The following is a 22,489-nucleotide window of genomic DNA, read 5'->3' on the forward strand; positions in this document are numbered from 1 at the left end:
GTGAAAGTGATAATAAGTGGTTTTGAACTCTCAGCTTCTGAATTTTAAAACTCTCTTCAGCATCTAACTGTGAAAAGGCAAGATGTGGAAGATGAGAAATGTGTCATAGGACAAATTTGTCTATAATAATAGGTACTTTTTATGTATACAGTTATTGGTGTATTCATAACAGTATGACAAGCAAATAGGAAGACAAGTGTCTGCAATTTCCTAGAATAAAAAGAATGTGAAAATTACTAATCTTGATTTTTTTTGTACTTTTATTTGTAATTGCTGAGAAAAACACTTGGTTTTATATAGCTGTTGCAATATTTCTCACATTCTTGTGTCTTTTTGTTTGTTGTTTCTTATTTTCCCTCTCTGAATATTTGCATTGAAATGTCTTTTATTGGAAGGAAAAAAGAGTTGCAGCTTTCGTGTTGTGAAGAGCATTGGGCTATTGGTGGATTTCTTGACTGTGTTGCTGTAGGAACTCTCCTGCGAAGTCTCTGATTGCTCTGCTGTTGCTAATGCCAGGGTTCATTAGATGGTTATTGTAATCCTAAGGATTATTCTTTACTTTAGATATATTTTAGCTGGCCTGTTCAGAATTTTCCTGCGGAGTATAAAGTCAGAGCAGGTGGCAGTAAAAGATAGAAGAGGAGGAAAATTGAGTCTTTAATATTGCTCAGAGGATTGTTCTTCAAATGAATAACCAGTTCAAATTTACTTCTGTGGCTAGAAAGTAACCCCTCAAGAGTACTGTTTATTACCTAGGATTACTTACCTAGATGTGATCTCAGCCTTGTCTAAAATCATTTCCATCCTTAAAACAAACCCAAAAAATCCCACCCCAAAACCTTCACTCTCGAGGGTATTTGTAAAAGAACAATACAATGGTTATTTCTTTACCACATTGTAATGAAAACCATTGCTGAGCACTTAGCTGACTGCTTTGTTTTCTGCCTGTTTTTGTGCAAACACAGCCCCTATTTGATTTTTAAGTATTTGGATCTTAGAAGTAAATACGGTCACGAAGCAGAAGTTGAAACTCAACATCAGTGGTTCCGCTGTTTGTGATCTGCTGTGATAATATTTATTAAAGTGCATTTTGTTAACATTTTGTAAGCGTATATATAACAAGAGATGGTAAAAAATAGCATATACTGTATTTTAAACAGCCTGGTGTGAAGGGAAACATCTGTTCCTGGTTAAGCTTCTTTCAACTTGTGTTCTTTTGACTAAGCCCTGTCAGAGTGGTGTTGATACATATCTTCCATGAACATTGCAAAACTGTTTTCAGGACTCTCCCAGGAGCCTGGTTATGCTTTTATAATCCTTTGCCCCCCAGCAGCTTTCAGTCATCCTCTTGACCAAGATAAAAATAGATGTTATGAAGCATGTAGTTGATGCTTGTAATGATCCCACTTTTGTCTGGTGGGAGAAAAAATTCTTTTTTTTTTTTTTTTTTTTTTAAAGTAACAATAAATATGATAATGTTTTATACTTTGCTAAAATAAAATATGGGCAAATTGTTCAAATTGTAATTTTGGCTATGCAACAGATGGCTTGGTGAAACAATGTGATTTTAAATAAATGCTCTGGTTTCTGTAAAGATAAATTGTTCCCTTCAAATTAAATAGAAATCTGCAAGTTTGAGACTGAATTACTAATTTTTAAAATATTTCTGTTGACCTGAACTTTTTGGTTTTATGCTTTCTTTGCTTAGGACAGAGATGGAGTACATTAGTGCTAACTGATCACAAATAAGTGACTGTTTTGTCATATTCTGTGAAGAACACTGAATTGTGTTCATCCTGCTAAAATGGTTGTTAAATACAATGCTCAACCATCAATCTCTATAAATCTTTATTTTACCCTTGCTTATGTTCGCCCATTAGTGCAGGAGTTTCTCTGAACAGATTCATAAACAAGATGTGGTCTGCATTTTTAAAATGCTTCTTCTCTAGAGCAAGTGCTTAGAACAGAGTTTCTACAGATGTTTTTTTTGACAATGTGTATGAAGTATTTGGGTTGAGTGAGCGTAGCTGTCAGCTCCATAGCAGTTTATCCCAGGCTTAAAACATTTTTTAAGGAAGAAATCTTCAGTTACATCAATACATTCAGGATTTATTTTCAGACTTTAGGGCAAGGTTGGGAAGATTCAGGTATGTTACATGGCTTTTGTATTGCAGTCACTTTAGTATCTTGTGTCCAGCAGCATTCACCCTCTGCCAGCTCTGAGAAAGAAAAGATGCTAAAATATGACGATGATCTGAGAAGAATCACTGTACCCAAGACCACAACCATAAATAGAAGACAGTGTGGTTTCCAGAGCTGTCATCCAGAGAGATACACTGAAAGGAACAAGTGCATTTGCACCATACTGCACTATATGTTTAACAGATTATATTGTTCTCAGGAATGAATGTATAGCTCATGCAAATTTATGGGGAATTTCAAGTTGTTACTCTCATCCCTGCCTTGGCTCCACTAGCAGGAGACATGCAGCTCTCTGTAGCTTATTATCTCTTGGCAGGACTGTCTTAAGGGCCTATATTCTTTTTTATTCATCATAGCAGTAGTCCTGTTTGCAGCTTTCAGTTCCCTTTTGCGAAGGCTACTACGAATGAGCATACTGTAAAAACTGCAAAGCTTGCTTTCTTTTCCCTGTTCAGTCCCTGTTCATACAACGAGGAATGTTGTATGTGTAATGTGTAATGCAGAAAGAGTTTGAACTGTCAAGTCAATGGTCTTATTGAATGGGCTGTGTTTTAACTTTTGGGGTTTGTTTTTGGCCTCTCCTATCTTCTCTTGGATCTAACAACTTCATTCCAACAGGTTTTTCCAAAGTTTGCAAACAGTAAAATTCAGGTCTAGATTTTCATTGAAAATATCAATATAAACACTGTGAACAACATTGTTTAAAGGACAACTCTGTGGTTTCAGATTATTTTAACATTTTTCAAAGGATCCCTCTGGTCTTTGACCCCCAATTGTCAATTTTTTGTAATTGATAGTGAAAATACTTCGTCATTTGTAAGCCTGAATGCAGACGGTGATTTGACTTTCTAGAAGCTATGTTTGTATTTATTTATATTTTCTTGTATTTCTAGAAACATGAACTATCTAAAATTCAGAGCTGATGAGTGTAAACTGGAGAAGGTTAAAAACGTATGGGAAGTAAAGGTTTAAATGGTAGAGCATCCTAGTCAGAAAGGCTATGTGGTATGGAAGTCTGCAAGTAGTGAAACAGAGTCTCAGAGGAACTGGACAGAGAAGCTTCTTCTTCACTATTTGATTAGTAGAATTATCTTTTTTTTTTTATAACTTAATAGTAGAAATGTAAAAATGACAAAGTCGCACAAGTTTTAAATGATTTATAAAGGACTAAACCCCTCCTTGACAGCATTCGCTAAGCTTAATTGGTTTAAAATATGAAGTAAACTCCTGATAACTCTTGCTATCTTCTCAGGAAGCTCATGTGAGACCTACAGAAAATACCAGAGGCAAACTAAAAGCATATCTTAATTTTAAACATCTGTTTTCAGCAGTGAATGAACTAGAATGAGGAGGGTACAGTATTTGTGGTGAAACATGTAGTACAAAATATTAATAAAGGAGAAGACATTTGGAAGACTGTAGCCTTGAACATCCTTTTCCAGTTCCAACTCCTGGCATACAGTATGTAGCATTCCTCTCAAACCACAGGATCATGTTCTTTGCTTGAAGATCCCAGGTACTATGTCTGATGTCCGTGAAGATTTGCTTGAATTTTAAGAGGAGGTAGAAAAAGACAGTGATCTTGTTTCTGGTAGACATTATGAGACCTAATGCCTCTAACATTTTTCTTTTAAAAATAACAATAAACAGACAGACAGATGTGAATTTATTTTATTGGCTAAGACAGCTTTTGCTTGGCTTCAGAAAAGTTTTAGATAGCTCTGAGCAAAATTAAGCCAGCTATTGTTTCAAAGGCCATGTGTTTTCCCATCAGTAGGACTAAGTAGCAGTCTCTGCCTTAGTTTGCTGCAGAACTAGCTAAATGCCTCTGATCATTGGGAGATCAGTTCATTGCACATAGAGAATGTTGTCCTTTCTCCAAGAGCATTTTTGCTATGCCTGCTGGTTGCAAATTGTTTCTGTTATTTGTTTTTATATTGGCAGCAACTGGGTTGCCATGGCATTCTTTCGGTACCTCGTATAATGAACAGTATAGCAAACCTATTAATGAAATATTCAGTCCTAATCCCTAAGTTTTGTAGGTGTTTTTTTTTCCAGATCATCAGGAAACGTAAACCTTGAGCCCTTTAGGTCTGCTGTAAACTGGAGTGCCCTGATAACATTAGTAAAACTGCTTGGCCCCAACATATCCAGCTCCTGGCATAGAAGACTAAGGAGAAATTCCTAACAATTGAATTATTAAAATCACTTGTTTGAAAATCCTTATGCAAGAGAGAGATCCTTGTTACTAAATTGCTGTGCATTGTTCCCCATGTATATTGATGTGGGTGGAATACTATCCTGAGCTTGTAGGAAGTGTTTGATTTGCTCTGTGCCATCCTGTGGGAGAAATGTACAGAATCTCCCTGAGAGCAATTACCGAAGCTGACAAAAGTATATGATTCTGTTCAGCATGGGTTCCATATCCTTGAGCTTCTCTATTTATAAGTAGTACTATCATGCTTGCTATGAATAGGAGGCTATTATGGAGCTGATAATGCAACAAGAAATGCAGAATCACAGACAATATGTGGACTGTGCAGTGAACTTGCAGGTGTTTTTAAACAGATTTGAAAAGAAAATCTGTATGTGGGTATTCAAAATGAGCTTTCAACCTGGAATCTCTGCACCCCTTTCATGCTTGTGAAGCCTATGGTTTAAAAACAAATATTTGTGGAAAAGGGCATTTCATTGTTCCGCCATGCTGTTGTCAGGTGTGGTTTTACAGATTTAGACAGTAAACTTAGACTGTCAGCCTTTTTCTAATTAGGTAGGGAGCCTTCAGGAGAACCAGAAGTATTTAAAAAGATGGGGCATACATTTGCTATATCAATATAACGTTTAGTGACACTGCTTTGTGTTGCTGATGGTTCCTTTTTCCAAAGGCAGTACAAAAATAGCAGTCAGACAGTTCTGAAATAAAAAATAACACTTCACAAATGTTAACAAATGTTAACACAAGTGCCCAAGCTAAACTTCTATTAAGGTAATGACATCAAGGTGTAATGTGGTGCTTGTTCCTATTCCTGATAGAGTTAGTGGGAGATTTGGTATTTAGTTCACAGATAGCAAAGGCTAAATCTGTCATTTTTTTCCCCTCAGGGAAAATGCCAGGTTTCTAATCAAGCAAATTATAGGGATGACATTAGATTTTTTAACTATCTTGGCCATCTGAACACATGAAATTTCACCCCTTCTTTAAGGTGGATCTATATTTAAACCAGAATAAATCCAGTTTGTTGCAAGGCAGCTATAAACTGATTTGGATGTGTCCACTTGGGGGTTTTAGCCAGATTAGGTAATAACTGAGTTAAGTTCTGCTTCTGTTGTTGAACAATAACATCTTTTGTGATGGAAACCTGTTCTTGTCTAAGCAGCACTTTATGAGGCAATAAAAATGTCTCTGTTACTATCAGGGGAACCAAAGGATTTTATTTTTCTTAACTTAAATTCTGTTGGAATTTCCCTTTTAAAACTACCCTAAGACATAAAGAATAAGTATGTAGCATATTTAAAATACAAAAACATCAGTGAAACAACTGAAATTAAGATGGATTACCTAATATAAGGGTTTTTTACTGATGTGCTAAGTGGTGGATATGTAGTTGTTTTGCTTTTTGTACTTTCTATTCTTGTTTAGTTAATAGCGTAGTATGACAAGGATCTCTGTGGTACTCTGTTTTATTACTCTAAAGTTGTGCATAAAGAGTAGTAATTCTAGAATTTAACCTACCTGGAATATGTTCTGGGTGATGCTGTCTGTGTTCTTCCCATTCAGCTCAGCTGTACCCTCTTCCTCTCATGCATTGCCCTTTTTACTCATATTTACTGATATTTTCCCAGGAGGCTGGAACAGACGTACCTGCCTGTGTCTACCAATGCAGGATGCCTTAAGGGATCCAAAATGCAGAGCTGGCTGTTAGAGACAACTCGTTTCTGCTCTGTGTAGCCCCTGAGCAGGACCTGTCTGGGTATTGAGGTCTGGGCTTGTTTAAGTCCAGGGTTTTATTTTTTATAATGCAAAAATTCAACATTTCAAGTAGAGGAACCAGGAAATGTGTATGTCACAGTTGGACTGGATGCCTTAATTCATTCTGGATTAGACAGCGACTAACATTTTGTACTATTTTAGCTCTCAACAGGATGCTGAAAAATCAAAATTGTGTTTCTTGATAGTTTGAATATGTTCAGGCCTTACACTTTGTTGATGATGAGAGGTAGCTTTTTCATGGTTTTCTGGGTGGTTGGAAGGAAAGTAGGTTTGTATCTGCCAATGCATCACGTTGTAGTTCTGCAGCTTACAATTGCACTGTTGATGTAACATTTCCTGCTAAAATGGCATTATCGGATATATTGAGATGCTTGGTTCTCCCTTATGTAGTTGGAAACATTAGAAATAAAGGCTTAAGAAAGATTTTGTATTCTGTTTATTGTATTGTGATTAACTTGTTGTGAAAGGGCCTCTTTTCCCACTCTTTTCTTAAACTATTAGGCTAACGTGGCTTAGACTATCCTTCAGTCCTTAGTTACTCCCGTTATTATTCTGAGAACAAGAGTCTTGGAAGAACCTCAGCATCGTGTAGTTCTTAGAACAAATATGGGGTTTTTTTGAGTGAGCCAGGGCTGTAAAACATTGCTACAATAGCTGTGAGAGCTGTTTTCATCTGAATCACAGCGTGGGAGAGTCTGGTGTAGATCAACAAACAGTCTTTATTGACAAGAACCAATAAAATTACTGCGTAGGTACTATCCTCAAACTCCTAACAGCTGCATACTACTTAAATTTCTATAATTAGCTGCCCTGCAGCCTACTAAACAAATGTAGCAGTGTCCCTGTAGTTTAGTGGTAAGAGATGAACTGAATTGTAAATCTGTCATTGACTATATAAAAGGTATTTGTAAATTACAACAGGGAGTCAGATCCAGTGAGCAGATTATGAATGTGTTTGTCATTGACGTTCACTGAAACCTTTCTGAGCAAGCTAGTTGCCTGCTAACCTTAGTGGACAGATAGTAATTTGATCAGGATACTGCTAGTAGTATTTTCCTTTGGAGGTTATTGTCCTCTTTTGCAATGAGCTTTACTTGAGCTGATTTGCCAGGCTAAGCACCTGTGAAGACTGTTGCTTTGTTTCCTGGAGTGCTCTGTTCAAGTTCCTGTGATCACAAAATCAAGAGTTAATGGAACATGGAAAAATCTAATAATGGTTTGAAAGAGGAAGTTCTTGTTGTAGAGCAGATATCACCTGTGGGTTTGTGTGTTCAGAGGAGTAACACATTACCAGGAAGCAGATGATTCATTTGAAAAGAAATAAATTCCGGGTAGGGAAGATGTGGAAATGAGCTTCCTCTTAAATTTATTAAAATAAAAAAGTTGTATGAAATTCTTCCTGTTTATGTGCTTTTGAAGAAAAAACCATGAACTGTTTCACGTAAGTTCATACTAAATTGAGGCTCAGAGTATAATCAAGACACCTTAATTCTCTGGAACTACGTGGTATGCAGAGAAAGTGAGTTCATTTCTCCATTCTCATGGCATTTCTTTGTGAAACATCTATGTGTGTTTAGACTTTACAAAGAGCGTACATTACATGGAAACCTTTCCTCTCCAGTGGGTGATTTTGATAAGTGAATCAGCAGATACTCCTTTTTTCACAGAACTCTGGCTTTCCCTGCAGCTTCTCCTGGGTTTGTGGAGGCTGAGGCTGGGGACTTGAATGGAAGGTGCATCTGTAGTGCTGAGTCTGCCTAAAGGAAATTTCTTTTTCTGCTCCATCATGAGACTTTCTTAGCTACTTTCAGTTTTATGAAATTGCCGTTACTTCTAGCCCAGTGCTTTTTTTCACAGGATTTTCTGTGATTTGGTTCCTTCATTTTCCTCCTTTATGTAAAGTATACAGGATTAGTAATAGTTCCCCTTAGTTTCCATTGTTCTTCTTTGCTCATCTCAAGATGCCTTTTTCTATTCTGTGTTCTGTATCTTACCAAAAGTGATGTATTAAAATAGCTTTTTTTTTTTTTTTTTTTTAATGTATTCAGTATGTGAAGTTTGTCATTTGTGTCTCAATCCAAACTAGGAAACCCAGCAACTGTTGTTGTAATGGTGCATGTAACAGAAAGAATTAATAGCCGTTTCCTTGCGTAAATATCAAAATCACACACCTAAAGAAACAGAAGGTGTGATATTAAGATCCTGACTTCATAAGGTTGATACTAAAACTGCATGTGCAGGATAGCACTTCTGGTGGATTACCATGAAGAAACTTTTCAAACAGATGCTTTATCTCTTGTGAAGAATTAACGCAGGCATTTTCTCAGGTTCTTTTTTCTTTTTTTCCCCTCACTTTCACTTCAGATGGTTTAGGTAGCTTTTAATCTGCCTTCTCTAGAATGTAACTTTTAATGTAAATGTAACATGACAATTTCCTGTGGTAGTGGACAGAAGTAGCAAAATTACATGCTAGGTGCTGTGAAAGGTGTTATTTTCTGTATTTGTGTTTAGCTAAGACAGCTTGTCAGTTAAAAATCTAATCTTCTTTGACTTGTAGATTCAAGATGCTGCAAGTCAAGGCTTGAAATTTGTTGGATTTATACCTCAGTACCATTCCCAAAAGAGCTGTGTTGTCAGCACCTCCCTGACACCCACCCGTAACAACTCTGTGCAATCAAGAGATAATAAAAATGTTTCAAATTACCCGGACGATCGTGCTTCGCTGGATGGCGAGAAAATCGACGGCATTAATGGATGCAGTACTCCAGCTCCGAGTGAGGAAAGTGCTGACCAGTGTGCCACATCCAGGGAGGGCTGGAGAGGTGAAGGACAGGCAAGTGAAGAGCTGAATCTCAACTCTGCGAAGGGAAATGAAGAGCAGTTTCAACAAGGGAACCCAAGTGTAACAGAAGCGGCAGACAAGCCAAATGGACTTGCAGAGACTGAAACACCAGCACGATGCTTAAAACCACTTAGTGGCAGTAAGTATTGTAGTGACCTCTCACACATAAAAGCCAAGTTAAAATTGCCTCAATTATGGTCCCGGCTCCTCTTGGGGGTGGGGGTGTGGGGAGGGCCTTACTGCTGTAATAGCAAAGAAAAGATGTGACACGTGAGCCACTTCATGTGATTTCAGTATGGTTACAGAGCTCACAATGACTGAGTGTGAGTCAGATGGCAAATGTAGAGGTGATAGAAGCAGGTGCAGCTTTATTATGGCCCATTTGTATGCCTGAATGTGAAGACTTATTTTTGTTTACAGTTCAGCTGAATTGGTTTATTTCTTTATTTGTTGTGTGCCCTGAGAGCTCTTGATCTTTGTATTCTTTTTGTCCATTTGAATAAAATGCTCTCCTAGTCTGCCTGGAAAGATTTTGCAGCAAGAGAAGGAATAAGTTACTATGCCTTATCACATTTAGTCTGTTTGTAGCAGGTGAAATTAAGCCACATGAGGAACAGCAGGAATATTATGTGATCTGTACTCTGAGGACTTCTAGTCAGTCTGGGGCAGTGCTACAGTCAGAAGTGTTATTGCTAGAAAGCAGCAGTTATTTTTGTTACTGGATCATGTTTGCTAATTCATAGTGAAGGATCTCTTGGTAATGGTTCCTCTACTATTTTGTCTTCTACTTTACATACTTTGTAAGATTATTCTTCATATACCAGCTTGCTTTCTTTTATTTCTTTGACATATGTCTCCTCAGGTATGCTTTCCACTTTCAAATATCCCTATATGCCATCCAGGTCTCAGTTGAGGTCTCATAATACCCCTACTTAAGGTGTTTGTTGTTTGGAGGATACTTCTGTTGCAGGAATTGTAGTTCAGAATAGGATGTAGACGAAGGTAATTTATAAAATGAAAAGGCATCAGAAAAAAAAGTATTCTTGATCTGTTTCAAGTTTAAACTTCAGAATATTTTTCTTTTCTAGATTTGCTTTAATCCCAGAAAGCAGTTTGCATGGTAATTTCTCTTGCCAGTTTGTTTCCTTTCCCTACAAGCTACAAATCTACGTAAGGAAATTCCATCTATATTCCATTCAGCTAGTACTGTCCTTGACTTTAATTTATCCTTTCTCTTTATATCTTACATAGAATTAACCAAACAATCCCACCCCTTTGGGGATTTTGTATCTAGAACTGAGAATGATTTTGCATTGTACCCTCCTTGGACCATTGTTTTGGTTTCCGTTGCATTTTGGTGTAATTAGCTTTTTGCTATCAGATCTGGATCAAAATCTTACAACCTTTCACCATACTTTCTTCAATTTTTACTGAGCAAGTGAGCAGCCAGATTTCATCAAAGCACAGCTATTATTTGAAAAAGTTGTTCACTACAATCTTCCACATTATAAAACCTCTCTTAGTTTTATAGTTCTAAATTAGTCATCTCCAAGTCTAATCAAATCATCTCTTTCTCTTTTTATGTACACTGTCTGAGAGAGTTAACCTAGCAAGTTTAATCATTTTTTGATGCTGTTCTTCTCCATAGTGAGCAGTGAAAATCTTTCTGCATAATGTGTAGCTGATCACCTCCAATCTTCCCAGCTTCTAGCTGTGTGTACCACCCCAGGATTTTATTACAGCTGCTGATTTGCCAGATAAGAGGGTTTATTTTTAAAATGCCTTCGGTTTCCTTATTTATCTTTCTTTTTCTAACTGCTTTTTGGCTTTATTTGTTCCTTACACAGTTTTTAAATTTGGTGCGTTACACAAATACTTTTAAAAACTGAAGGCCAGAGAAGGCAATTTTATGTGACAGTTCACCTTAAGTAGGATTGTCCCAAATCTATTGCCTGTACAACACTGTTGATTTCTTTATTACTTTTGTATGAATTTTTGTTATCACAGCACTCCCTTTTCCTCCCATGGAAAATGTATTTCAGTCTTTGGCACTGGTTCTCCATCCTTCCTTAGGAATATGAAGATAGAAAGCATCATGTGGTTGGGATTTTTTTGGGAAGACAGGCAGGGCTTTTTTCTTTTTTTCCTTTCTGGTTAGCCTACTTATTCCATATCAAATTACCACTCTTGACTTTCTTCTTGCCTACATAAAACTTCAGAAAAAAAAAAGTAGTTCTTAGTATTTGTGGCATCTTGACTTTGTTCTCTTTTTTAGGTTTTGTACTATTCAGGTGTCATTTTTTATGCTGCTTCTTTTTTTCCCCATGAATGCTTTTTATCAAAGGACTCTTCAAAGCAGTTGTTGAAAATCTTATGCCTGTGAACAAGGCACAGGTATTCCAATGGAATATCCAAAAGTTCTGTGTTACCTGGAACCACACTGAAGGTGTCTTTGTCCATGCTTGAGCAGTCAGGCTTGCTGGTGAAAACTGTTGTTGTTAGTGACTTGAACAGTGGTTGGGACTGTTGTGCTAGGTGCTCAGCACTGGTCCCAGACAAAATCAACCACAGAAAAATCCCCACAAGTTTTAAATGCCTGTTGTCATCAACCCAGTGTCAAATCCAAATTATCATTTCCCTGTGGCTTTCTAGTTCCACAATTTGCTATTGTTTACATAATGTCTTCATATACACCAAAAAGATCTCCATTTCCATCATGAGTCTGTTTTGGGGGTCAGAATAAAAAACTCTTGGAAATTTTCTGTGTATGCTCTTCAGAGTTAGAATTTATCATAATTTTGTTCTTTCTAAACAAATGGTAAACAGCAAGAGGATTCATGTTAGCAATTTATTCCTTTCTACTCTATTTGAATCATGGTTCATATCTGAGATTTTTTACGTCTCCTTTTCATGATTGGTTGTAACATGGGCTTCCTGCTCTCATCTTCAAGAGACTGCCAGCCTGTGTCTGAGCTTCTCCTTTCTAATATCTTTTTCAATTTACACATTGCTACTTTCTCAGTGATGTTTGTTAGAGCAAACATAACATTTCTCTTGCCATCTGGTTCTTTAATACTTGAGATTAGAATATTGTAACTTAGAAACAAGAGGAGCTTATTGAATGAATGAGTTTCACATTTAACGTCATTACCTTTTATATTAATTTTTGGGGGGTGAGTATTTGGCATTGGAAGTCAGTAGAAATTTTACCATTGATCTCCATGTCCATTAATAAGTAAAATAATAATGTCTGAAATTTTTAGTCAGTCATTTTATTGATGGTTGGACCCTTCTGCAAATTCAGAAGATACATCTGTGCTTAAACTTGCTTCCAGTTTTAGGGCTGTGAAAGCTTTGCTGTCAACAATGACTTTTTTGTAATGGTAATCCTACATGAACTGCTCCTGTGATATACTAGAGGAGATATGGAGTAAAGCTTAGAAAATGTTCTCATTTGTCAGAGCCCTCACAATTCCACTTTAAAAATTTATTCACAGTTGTGTTAATGTCTCACCTTGGCTCACAGTAAATCAGCAAACCAGCCAGCATAGTCTCTATGTTAATGATTCAGTGCATTTTCTTTAGATGAGACTACTACTTATTCAATGCCATTTTATTGTCAAAAGCAAGTTGCTTAGTACTTTTTTTTAGTGGCCAAGATCTACAGAATGCAGCTCCTCCTAAATTTACAGTGAGATGTCCTATTTGAACTGTCCTCAGTGCCACAGATCTGTTAACAATCCATAGAAACATAGAATCTTTCACCAGAAAAAGAAATGTACTCTGTGTCTTAATTTTTAGTGATTTTTTGACTGCTACAGTACTTAAAGCAATTTGTGGATCATGTTTTCCTATCTTGGTTACACTGGTAGCTCTAGTTACAGGGGTTGTTGGTTTGTATACAGATATTAGTGTCTGCTGAGTTTTATTTTCAACAGTGAATCCATTATTAGTAACAAGAATTGTAAAAGCAATCAAAATATTGTATTAGGTTTGGGGACCCTACTGTGTTGAGCACTGGCAGAAAACTAATAAGGAGATAACCACATCACAAATATTTTTTGCAGTTGCACAGTGTAATCAGGAAAGGGCAAAGAGGAGGTTACACGTTGTTGTCGCTGGAATATGATGATACAGTTGTTGCATTACCCCATTTTTTTAATTTTTCTGTAGAAGCAGAGAACTTCATTCTCTTCAACAAGCCAAAAACTCCACAGAAATGCAGCCAGTATTATCCAGTGACTATCCCTATGAGGATCTCCAGGAATGGGCAGACTGTCCACAGCTTAGAAGCAAATTGGCTGGAGCACATGACAGATCACTTCAGGAAAGGAGGCTCATTGGTAAATGCCATCTTCAGCCTTGGAATGGTAAATGGTATGGAAATTACAGAAAACATTATGCTGTGATTATTTTCCTTTCTCCTCTAATAGAGGTCATTATCTTTGAAGAGAAGACATTTGGGAAGTGCTTTAATACAGACTTGGGGCAGATTTGTTTTCGATCTGCCTATTTCAGTGAAATGGAATGAAAGCACAGGAAATATTTTGGCATTTGAATACGGAAAAAACAGATCATGTGCTTTATTTTATAAACATACTAGAGATTATCTTGTAATTGCAGAAATACAGAGTTAATAAACAGTACCAAGTAAAATTAATTAAACTAATAAGATTGTAAAGCAGATGACAAAAATGGAAGAGTGGCTTTCTCCTTAACTGTCTGGACATGCACTGTATCTGGGTCTGATTTGAGGTCATTGTAAGGACCCTCCAGTTTCATCTGGACAACACGTAATGAGCTACTCAGAGTCCTTGCAGAGACCCTTACCACCCCAATGCACAGTGTTTCCCAAAACTGTCTTCTGTGTTTCTTTCATGCTAGCGAGTGTGTTCATGTGAATGATGGATAAATTTTGATCTCACTTCAAGAAGGGAAGATTAAAACCCAGATTTTTGCATGTTGTGAAAACGTGGCACTCAGTCCAGCAGAGTACTGTAGGCAGTTTGTACTGCACTCCTGGCTACCAAGGTGTCTCTGAAGACAAGCCTGCTGTACAGAGGAAGACTGGTGCATCAAAGGGATGTAGTAACCCATAGGTTGGGCACTGCTACTAAGATTTAGTGGGATTGTGCCTCACAGTTATAGGGGAGCTGCTTCCAGAGCATCTTCTCCCCTTATTGTTGTTGGTCAGAATTCTAGAGCCCATGATAAAACACAATAATATGAGTCAGTTGAGGGAAAAGTCAATCAGGAAATTAACAGGCAATCCTAATTTTTTTTTGTTTTGCAAGCAAGAAGCAAAAAAGGAAGGTCTAAAGTTCAGCTGATGGAATGCTTCCACATAGCTTCCTGGAAAGTCTTGTAATTGCTAGTTAACTTGCTTGAAAACAAATGGTCCTTAACTTTAGTCTGTGAATTGCAACTCAGAGAGGCAAATCTAATTGGCTCTATCAGGCACAGTGTTTTCTTTAATAAGAACTGCTTATCAGTACACTCAAAAATGCTTTAAAACAGCATTCTTTTGTTATTTAAGCTTCTAAAGTTCATTTACATAACAGAGGCCTTGGGGGGGGGGGGAAGTTCATGTACTTGGATATCAGAGTGAAGAGTGTTGGAGAGGTGCCATGAAGTAGACTTGAATGATGACAGTGAAGTTACTATGAAAACAGGACAATGAATTATATAAAAGCAGACAGATTCCGAATTAAGTTAGAGATGGAAGATGAACAATTAATAATATTTTTATTAGCGTTTTACAGTTACAGGCTTAGAAGTCAAAAAGTTCAGAGTTAAAATTTCTAGAAATGTATTCATTGGAAGAGTTGCATTAGAACACTGTGAACATGCCCATTCTAATAGAAGAATATTTGCTGAGAACATCTCAAGTTGCTGTCAGTGGCAGTTAAGTATTTAGGATTTAAATCCTAAATTTTTCCTATGCTGCAGAGAAACAGAACAGCTTTTCCACTCATATGCCAACCAGCATGAAACCAGGATAGGGAGGAGGGAAGAAAGAGAGGGCTGAGGGCTTCTTAGTTCCCTACTTTTGCTGAGTCTTATATTATGGCAGCCTATCCAGTGCTTTATAGCTGGTCTCCTTATTCACTGATTAATCCTCTTCCAAATTAAGGTAATATCAGCATACTTTCTTTAATTAGTTATATCACATTTCTTTGTTCTAGTGCTGGTTTTCTCTTTGGCTTAAAATACGAATTCATTATTTTGCTTATTAGACTTAAAAGCAGGATTATTATCTTCTTCTTCTTTCCCCCCCTGTCCTTGGAATGCCCAATGAAGTGAAGATTTCCAGATTGTCAGTAGTCATAAATCTGTTTCTTCCTTCTGCCAACAGTTTAGTAATTAGTCTTTAAAAGAGTTTTAAAGTTCACTGATAACAATTGGAGTTTTTTGCTTATTCACCATATAATTATAAGCAGAAATATAAGGCAATTGCAAATTACAATTTGTAAAGCATAAACAGTTACTCTGTATATTAAATGTATTCAGATTTTGCTAATACGCTAGAAAACAGCAGCTTGCTTAGTCCTTGAATGCTCTTTTTTTTTTTGGTTTTTTTGACAAAGTAACAGTTATTTAAATTTTGAGATCAGTAACTTGCTGGCATTTTTTTCATTCAAATCATGGCCCTGCTATTTCTGCCTGTAGTCCTAGGGGTAAGCTGATCATGTCTGATGATACAACTTCACCTTTGCTACCTTCTAATGACAACTGGAGGCTGTAGCAGCAAGCTACAAATTAATACCATTGCAAACAGAAAGGGTGTAACAGGTGGGGTCTATTTCTCTCCAACATCAAGTCTGTAACCAGTAGTGTGAGAAGGGAGGAAAATTCAAAGCTAAGGTTATATTTTCATGCCCTAAGAAAGTAATAACAAGCCTGCTCATCTTTCCTTGGTTTTAACTGCAGGTCCTTAAACGCTTGGCATTCTTGTATTTGTTTTACTATTCTGTCTGTGAATTTCCTGCCTTTCACCATTAGAAACAGTCAGCCAACCAACCAGAAAACATTGACAGTAGGACAAGGCAGATGTGAGTTCCTTGGAAGGGGAACATAGTCAGGTTTTCAGAGGGTCAGATTGATTGTCTTTCTTGTATTCCCACTGCCTCTGACAGAGATGAACCAGTGATGCATTTGGCCAATTATAGTCACCTTACTCACTCAAGTGGCTGAGATTTTTGTCATCCATGTGGAATTATTTTTCTCTGTGTGTACTCAAGGTGAAAAGATTCAGGAGAAGGGACAAATGTAAGAATGAAGCAAAGGCCAACATTCAGAATACATGCTACATAAAGCTACAGATATCTAGTTTTCCTCACAGTAGCAGCCTAAAGGTTAGTTTCCTAGACAAGGGGTATTTGTAGTCCAAAGACAAGAGGGAAATTTTTGCCCACTAGGAAAGCTGTCATGGTAAAGTAAGAAATCTTTTCCAGTACACTTCGTGTAAATCAGAAGCAAGAACATCAAAATAGCTTTTTGTCAACTGAGCTACATCAAATATTTATACAACCCAGTGAAAATAGCTTTTTTTTTTCACAGTAGGATACCTTAATAAAAATGCAGTGGTAATGGAACATTTTCAGAGGAAGAACAGTGATTGTAACCTTTACTTTCAGAGTCATTTCATTAAGAAAGAGTGAAGTTGTGTCTGTTCAAGAGTAGAGATTGGGAAATTATGCCGTAAACAGCAAAGTCAAAATGATTTATTTTATTCCTTACCCTGCAATATTGCAAATATTGCTGGAATGTAGCTCAGTATTGGGGCCAATTCTTTTTAACAACCTTTATCAGTGATCTGGATGAGGGGATTGAGTGCACCCTTGGTAAGTTTGCAGATAACACTAAGTTGGGTGAGAGTGTTGATCTCCTTGAGGGTAGGAAGGCTCTACAGGGTGATCTGGATAGGCTGGATCAATGGGCCAAGACCATTTTTTTTGATGTTCAACAAGGCCAAATTCCGGGTCTTGCACTTGGGTCACAACAACCCAATGCAATGCTGTAGGCTTGGGGAAGAGTGTCTGAATGACTATCACAGCTATAGACCTCAATATCATAAATATCTAATGATTGATTATGTTATTCTCACCTAGTGGGCCTGCTCTAGAACACGTGACTGCAAACTTAAGTTGCTGCAGACTCTAGAGCATAAAGTTATTGTAGGTAGACTCAGTGCCTCAGTTTGTCTCCTTCATCTTCCACACCTCTGTGTAAGAGTTTCCCTGAAATTCGTGCTGATTCTAACACCATAGCATGGGCTATGTGTGTTGTTTCTCAAAAATATGACCCCCTTAGCTCTTTCTTGGCTGCTCTTCCCTTTCTCCTAAGTATTCTGAGCATCCCATCCCATGCAAAAGAAATTGGTGATAGAATTACTCTTTCCTTTACCTCCCCCTTCATTCTGGAAGAGTAGTAGAAGACCTGTAAAAGATGTACAGCCAAAGTATGAGAATGGGCAGCCATACATTCATGGCATGGAAGTTTAAACGTTGTGGCACAGCAGGTAGAGAGAAGAATTGGTTGTGGTTAAGGAAAACCCTAGTAAATATCATCAAACAATTTCTCTTACAGACACTGTGACCACCATCACACTATTGAGCAGACACCAGTATGCAGCCACTTGCTCTCCCTCATTTGTTTTCCCCTTCACATGTTCTTATTTTCTGTAGGTTTCTTTCCTGGCCAGAAAATTAATGTATCTCGGGATTGACTGGATGTAGCATTCAACAATAATCATTGTGCATCCATCAAGGAGTTGCAGTCAAGTTTATCTGCTGCCTGTAGGGTCTCTTAAGCTCAGCCATTAGTTTCTAAAACATTACATGTGTGCCATAACATTCACATATGTGGAAGCTGTGAACTGCGCAAGTGGAATGAGCAGCAGAGTGAAACATAAAGGATGATTTATGAGTGAGTGTAAACACAAGCATGCTGATTGTGTTTTGATCACTTATTAATTAGCTGGCAAATGCACGGGGCAAGCTCACGCTGCGGTTGTGCCAACAGCGTGACACTGAATTTCATTATGAGAATTCACAATACAGGAGTACACCACACCAGCACTCTATAAAGCTTCCTGGCAGGACATGGGTGTCTGTATCTAGTAGGGATCTGTGAGTTTCTGATTTCAGCTTTGGGTGCTGTCCTATTATCCCCGCTTTAGGAAACAAAAGGATTATTTGTACATTTTGCCTCCTAAAATAGATCTGGGTATGGGTGTGAATGCTGGAACGTGATCCATTGCACGGAAGTTGAGTTCTGGCTATGAAATGTAGGGCCTAACAAAGTGCCATTTCTAAATGAAAGAAGATAATTAACACTTGTATGCATTTTTATGTGGCAGTCTTGTTCAGCCCATGTTTTCTAATCTGCAACTCAGCTACTTGGTGGTCTGGTCTGTTATTTAACAACGACGTCAGTTTTCACCACTTAGATGAGAAATTAATCTAGATAGAAGGAATTACTGCTTTGTAGTCCAGTTCATCCTCCTAGGAGCAGTGTGTAATACTGGGTGAGAAGTTTTTATCCCTCTTTATTCTAAACAAAATTACTGGAAACCTGTCCAGGGAGACAGTCAGTGTAAAAGTATGTGTGTATTTTTCTACTTCTTTGAGTCTCCCAACAGAATCCCAAGGAAGCTCCTTTTTTACTTTACAACCGAATGAAAAGAAAAATCCTGTTGTAGTCTAGATACCAGTATTTGAATCTGCTAGCTATTTAATGACTTGATTGAAACTGCAGCTAGAGAGTAATGGATTGTGCAAATAGAAGCAAAGGGGTGTGCGAATGCTTGACATCTACAGCAGTCTTGCTACAGTGTGTTTGTAGACATAAGCCTCCAACTGTAGGAGTCTGCTTTGTTGTGGTCTTTTCCCACAACAAATTTATTATTGCCAAATAATTGAATTTAGATCGTATAATGACATCAGGAGATGTTGACTGAGATTGTGTCTGCAAAAGGTAAGAGGCCCCTTAATCCTCTTCACTGCCTCCTTATTGAAAATTGGTTCTGAGTATGATCCATGTTTTCCCTTGGAGGCAGCAATGCCTTCCCGCTGGCATTTCTTGACCTTGTAATATCCACCAGGGAAAGCTGGAGGACCTGATGAATCAACTAAGCAGACTTACACAAAAGACTCTCCTGACTGTTTAGAAATCTGTCAGTTTGGCATGTGTGGTTGCTTTTCAAAAATATGTATCATACCAGTGCAAGGAATGCAGTTTTCCTACAAGGGTAAAGAAACTATAATGCAAAATACAACACTTTGGGAGGGGGTAATACAGGGTAATTGTATTATTTAAACTAGAAAGACTGAAAAACACATTTTGTGACAATGTGAGAGGAGCTTTCTGTGTTCATAAAGACTACAGTACTGCTTATTTACAGTTTTTCTAAATATAATTCTATTGCTTCATCATTTATCTTGTTTGTAGCAAGGAAAGTAATTTTTTTTTTTTCAGTTACTCTGATCTTGTTCTGTCATGAAGCTGACAAAACTTGAGTACTTGCATATGGGAGTGATTGCTGAATATGGAGTAGACAGCTAAGTTAAAGGAGAAAGTGCTGCTCAAGTAACTTTAATAGTATGTGTTGTCTGAAAAAAAGGCTGAACATGATGGTAATGCAAATGAGAATAGAGAGCCACTAAACCAGATGGTCAAAATGCCTGCATAAATTGATTAAATAGTTTATGAATATATCTTTTTTTTCACACTGTTCAGTTTTGCCAGATCATCCTTAGTCCTTGTAGATCACTGCAATTGCAGCAGCTGATCCATGTGAAGGATCCTGACTTGTGTGAGCTAATTGTTGTAGTCATCAATATCAGTGTACCTTCAAAAGCCCTTGAAAGGTTGACATAATCCATGGTCTTCAGCCCCCAAAGTGTGTAAATAACTGCAAATAGGTGGGGAGTACTACTGGAGTGAGGTCTGAATTAATTTTGCCTGCTCAAAACAGGAGGGCTGTGTATTTTGAGGACAAACTGAAATGACAGTGGACAGTGAGGTTTGCTGTTAGAGAGCAGGAACTCTTAAAAAGCACTAGATACATTTGTCTCATTTATTTAATAGAGCTGGACTATCAGGTGAAGCTCTATGCACTTTTTTGTTAACCTCCTTGGAAGAATTTGCTATTAATTATTTCAAATACCTCACTACACATAGGGTGCCTGCCATAAAACTTACATCTAACCCTGTGTTTTCACAGATTCTTTACATGGGACAATGGATGGAGTATTTCTCTTTGAAGATGTTGCTGTGGAAGACAATAAACCCATGCAGGGCTATGATGCAATTGTTGTAGAGCAGTGGACTGTCTTAAAGGTATTTTTGCAGATTTTCTTCTTTGATTTTTTTGCAAATTAGAACACTCCAAGGCTGTGAGGCAAAGTCTCACATACTGATCTGTGCTTCAACAGTACCACACAAGCAACAGAGGTAAAGGGATGCAACATAACAGTAATGGCAGTTAACCACACTCTAGGTTTGTACAATTAATTTTTTACTTTTATAATCTCCTTTACTAGGGGGGTAGAAAATGTCAGTTTTGGTGAGCAATTAAACTCAGGGCTATCTGTCCCAAAAATACAGATGTCTGCTAGATTAAGTGCAAAGAGGATCTCCTTCAGTTGTCAGGGCAACATGATCACACAAGTCAGTGTTAACATTGCAGTTCTAAAGAAGGCTGCCCTTTACTTAGGCTTAGCTGCTGTGGGACTGCACAGATAACTGCACTTGCTTCTGTCTGACCTCACTTCATATGCTGAAAGAACTGGATATTCTGGATAGGTCCCTGTAAACAAACTATGTGTGTCATAGTCTGGCTTTTTTTCTGATCCAAGTGCACACTCAAATCAGTAGAAACACTGGATCAAATCAACCAGTGCCAGTCTTCCACAGCAGATCTGATACACAGACAGGTATTTAAAAAGCTAGGCTTAAAATTATTTTTGACCTGAAGCAAAAAGATTGCTGGGAAAATAAAATGTACCATTGCCTAACTCTCAGAGGGTTTTTTGTTTGTTTGATTACTCTAGTCTGCTGGAAATTCTGTATCTATAAAGGCAATGACTGACCTTATTGCTTGGAATATATTGTAAATGGTGTAAAATCCTAAGAAAAGCAAGCAGGGCACACAGATGCCAAAAGGATGGATTAAGGAAAAATAGGACAGATGCTAGACTAAATGTGTAAAATTCCAGAAGACTGGGACTAAGAGTTTGGTTATTGGATTATGACTTTGTAGTGTAGCAAGAAATGGCTGTTCAGTAATGTCTGGAAACTTCTTGAAAAACAGTGTAGTGTGTTAATGGCAGCTTCTGTTGTGCTAATGAGCATCTGAGCAAACAATTCCTATATTCCATTTAATGTTATTCCAGTTATTAAATACTTGACTGTAAGTTCTTGTTCCTTTTTAGGGTCAAATTGTGGTGTTGCCACTCAGGAGCAGGGTTTTGGGATGACAGATGGTTCCATGAGAGCATTAGGTCAGTGCTGATCAAGAAGGCAAATGTTAAGAAGCTTTAATGTTAACCATATGTTAAAAACAGTTAGGAAAGGAGTAAAGAGTGAAACAGCAAGCATATACTACTCTGTACTACTAAGTAAACCTTGGTTTGATATCACCTTATTTCAGAAAGTTATATTAAGAGAAGATAAATGTTCAGAGAAGAGCAGTGAGGGTAATCAATGATACAGACAGCTTCCATATTAGAAAGACTTTACATGATGTGTCCTTTCAGCCTGAAAAAGAGAAGAATTGCAGGGAATGGAATGGGTAGAGGACTCCTAAATCATGTGAGGCATGCAAATAGGGATGGACTGTTTGCGTCTCTTCCAGAATAAGAACTAAGGCTTTTCAAATGGCACTAATCAAGACCAGGTGCAAACCAAACAAAAAGGAGATAAGTCAGGTGATTCTTCACCAAGCAGCAGCAGATCTGTGGAACTCCTTCATGGAAAATGCTGCAGATTGAAGTTCAAATGGGTTCAAATTGTTTCTTCCTCTACCTTATCTATCTCTGTTTATGCAAGCATTTTAATTCAGATCAGGAGTGTATTTTTGAAGTGAACCTCCAGATCTCCCACCCACTTAGTATGGCTTACATTACAGAATAGTCTCATTGCACAAAGTGGTTTCCTTTCAGCAGAAACCAGACATGCTGAGAGGAAGACCAAAAATAAAAAAAAAAGAGGCAGGTTTCCTACATGTTTACCCTCATATATATTGCTTGCTTAGCTGTAACTTACAGCCATGTTGAAGACAGCTTTCTGAGTTAAATGGATTCTTGATCTGAACCAGTTTGGTTCTGCCTCTTTGACAAACAACCAGTGACAGGTTCTCTGTCTCAGTAGGGTATTGCAACCAAGTTAGGCATAATGGCATCTCATTGTTTGCTCCATGTGAACACAAGAGAGTTTATTTCAAGCTATAT

General features: G+C 37.6%; 1 protein-coding gene across 4 annotated transcripts in view; it reads left to right on the forward strand.

The window, feature by feature from the left end:
* The window catches only part of RFTN1 (raftlin, lipid raft linker 1), a 103,220-nt gene that overhangs the window by 60,243 nt on the left and 20,488 nt on the right, over window positions 1–22,489 (forward strand). For all 4 annotated transcript variants that reach the window (XM_071735575.1, XM_071735574.1, XM_071735577.1 and 1 more), the window contains exons 5-7: window positions 8,751–9,174; window positions 13,209–13,412; window positions 20,263–20,378. In XM_071735575.1, coding sequence (XP_071591676.1) covers window positions 8,751–9,174; window positions 13,209–13,412; window positions 20,263–20,378 — 744 coding nt within the window. The remainder of the gene's footprint in view (window positions 1–8,750; window positions 9,175–13,208; window positions 13,413–20,262; window positions 20,379–22,489) is intronic.

The sequence above is a fragment of the Heliangelus exortis genome, chromosome 2 (assembly GCF_036169615.1).
Source record: "Heliangelus exortis chromosome 2, bHelExo1.hap1, whole genome shotgun sequence".
NCBI lineage: Eukaryota > Metazoa > Chordata > Aves > Apodiformes > Trochilidae > Heliangelus > Heliangelus exortis.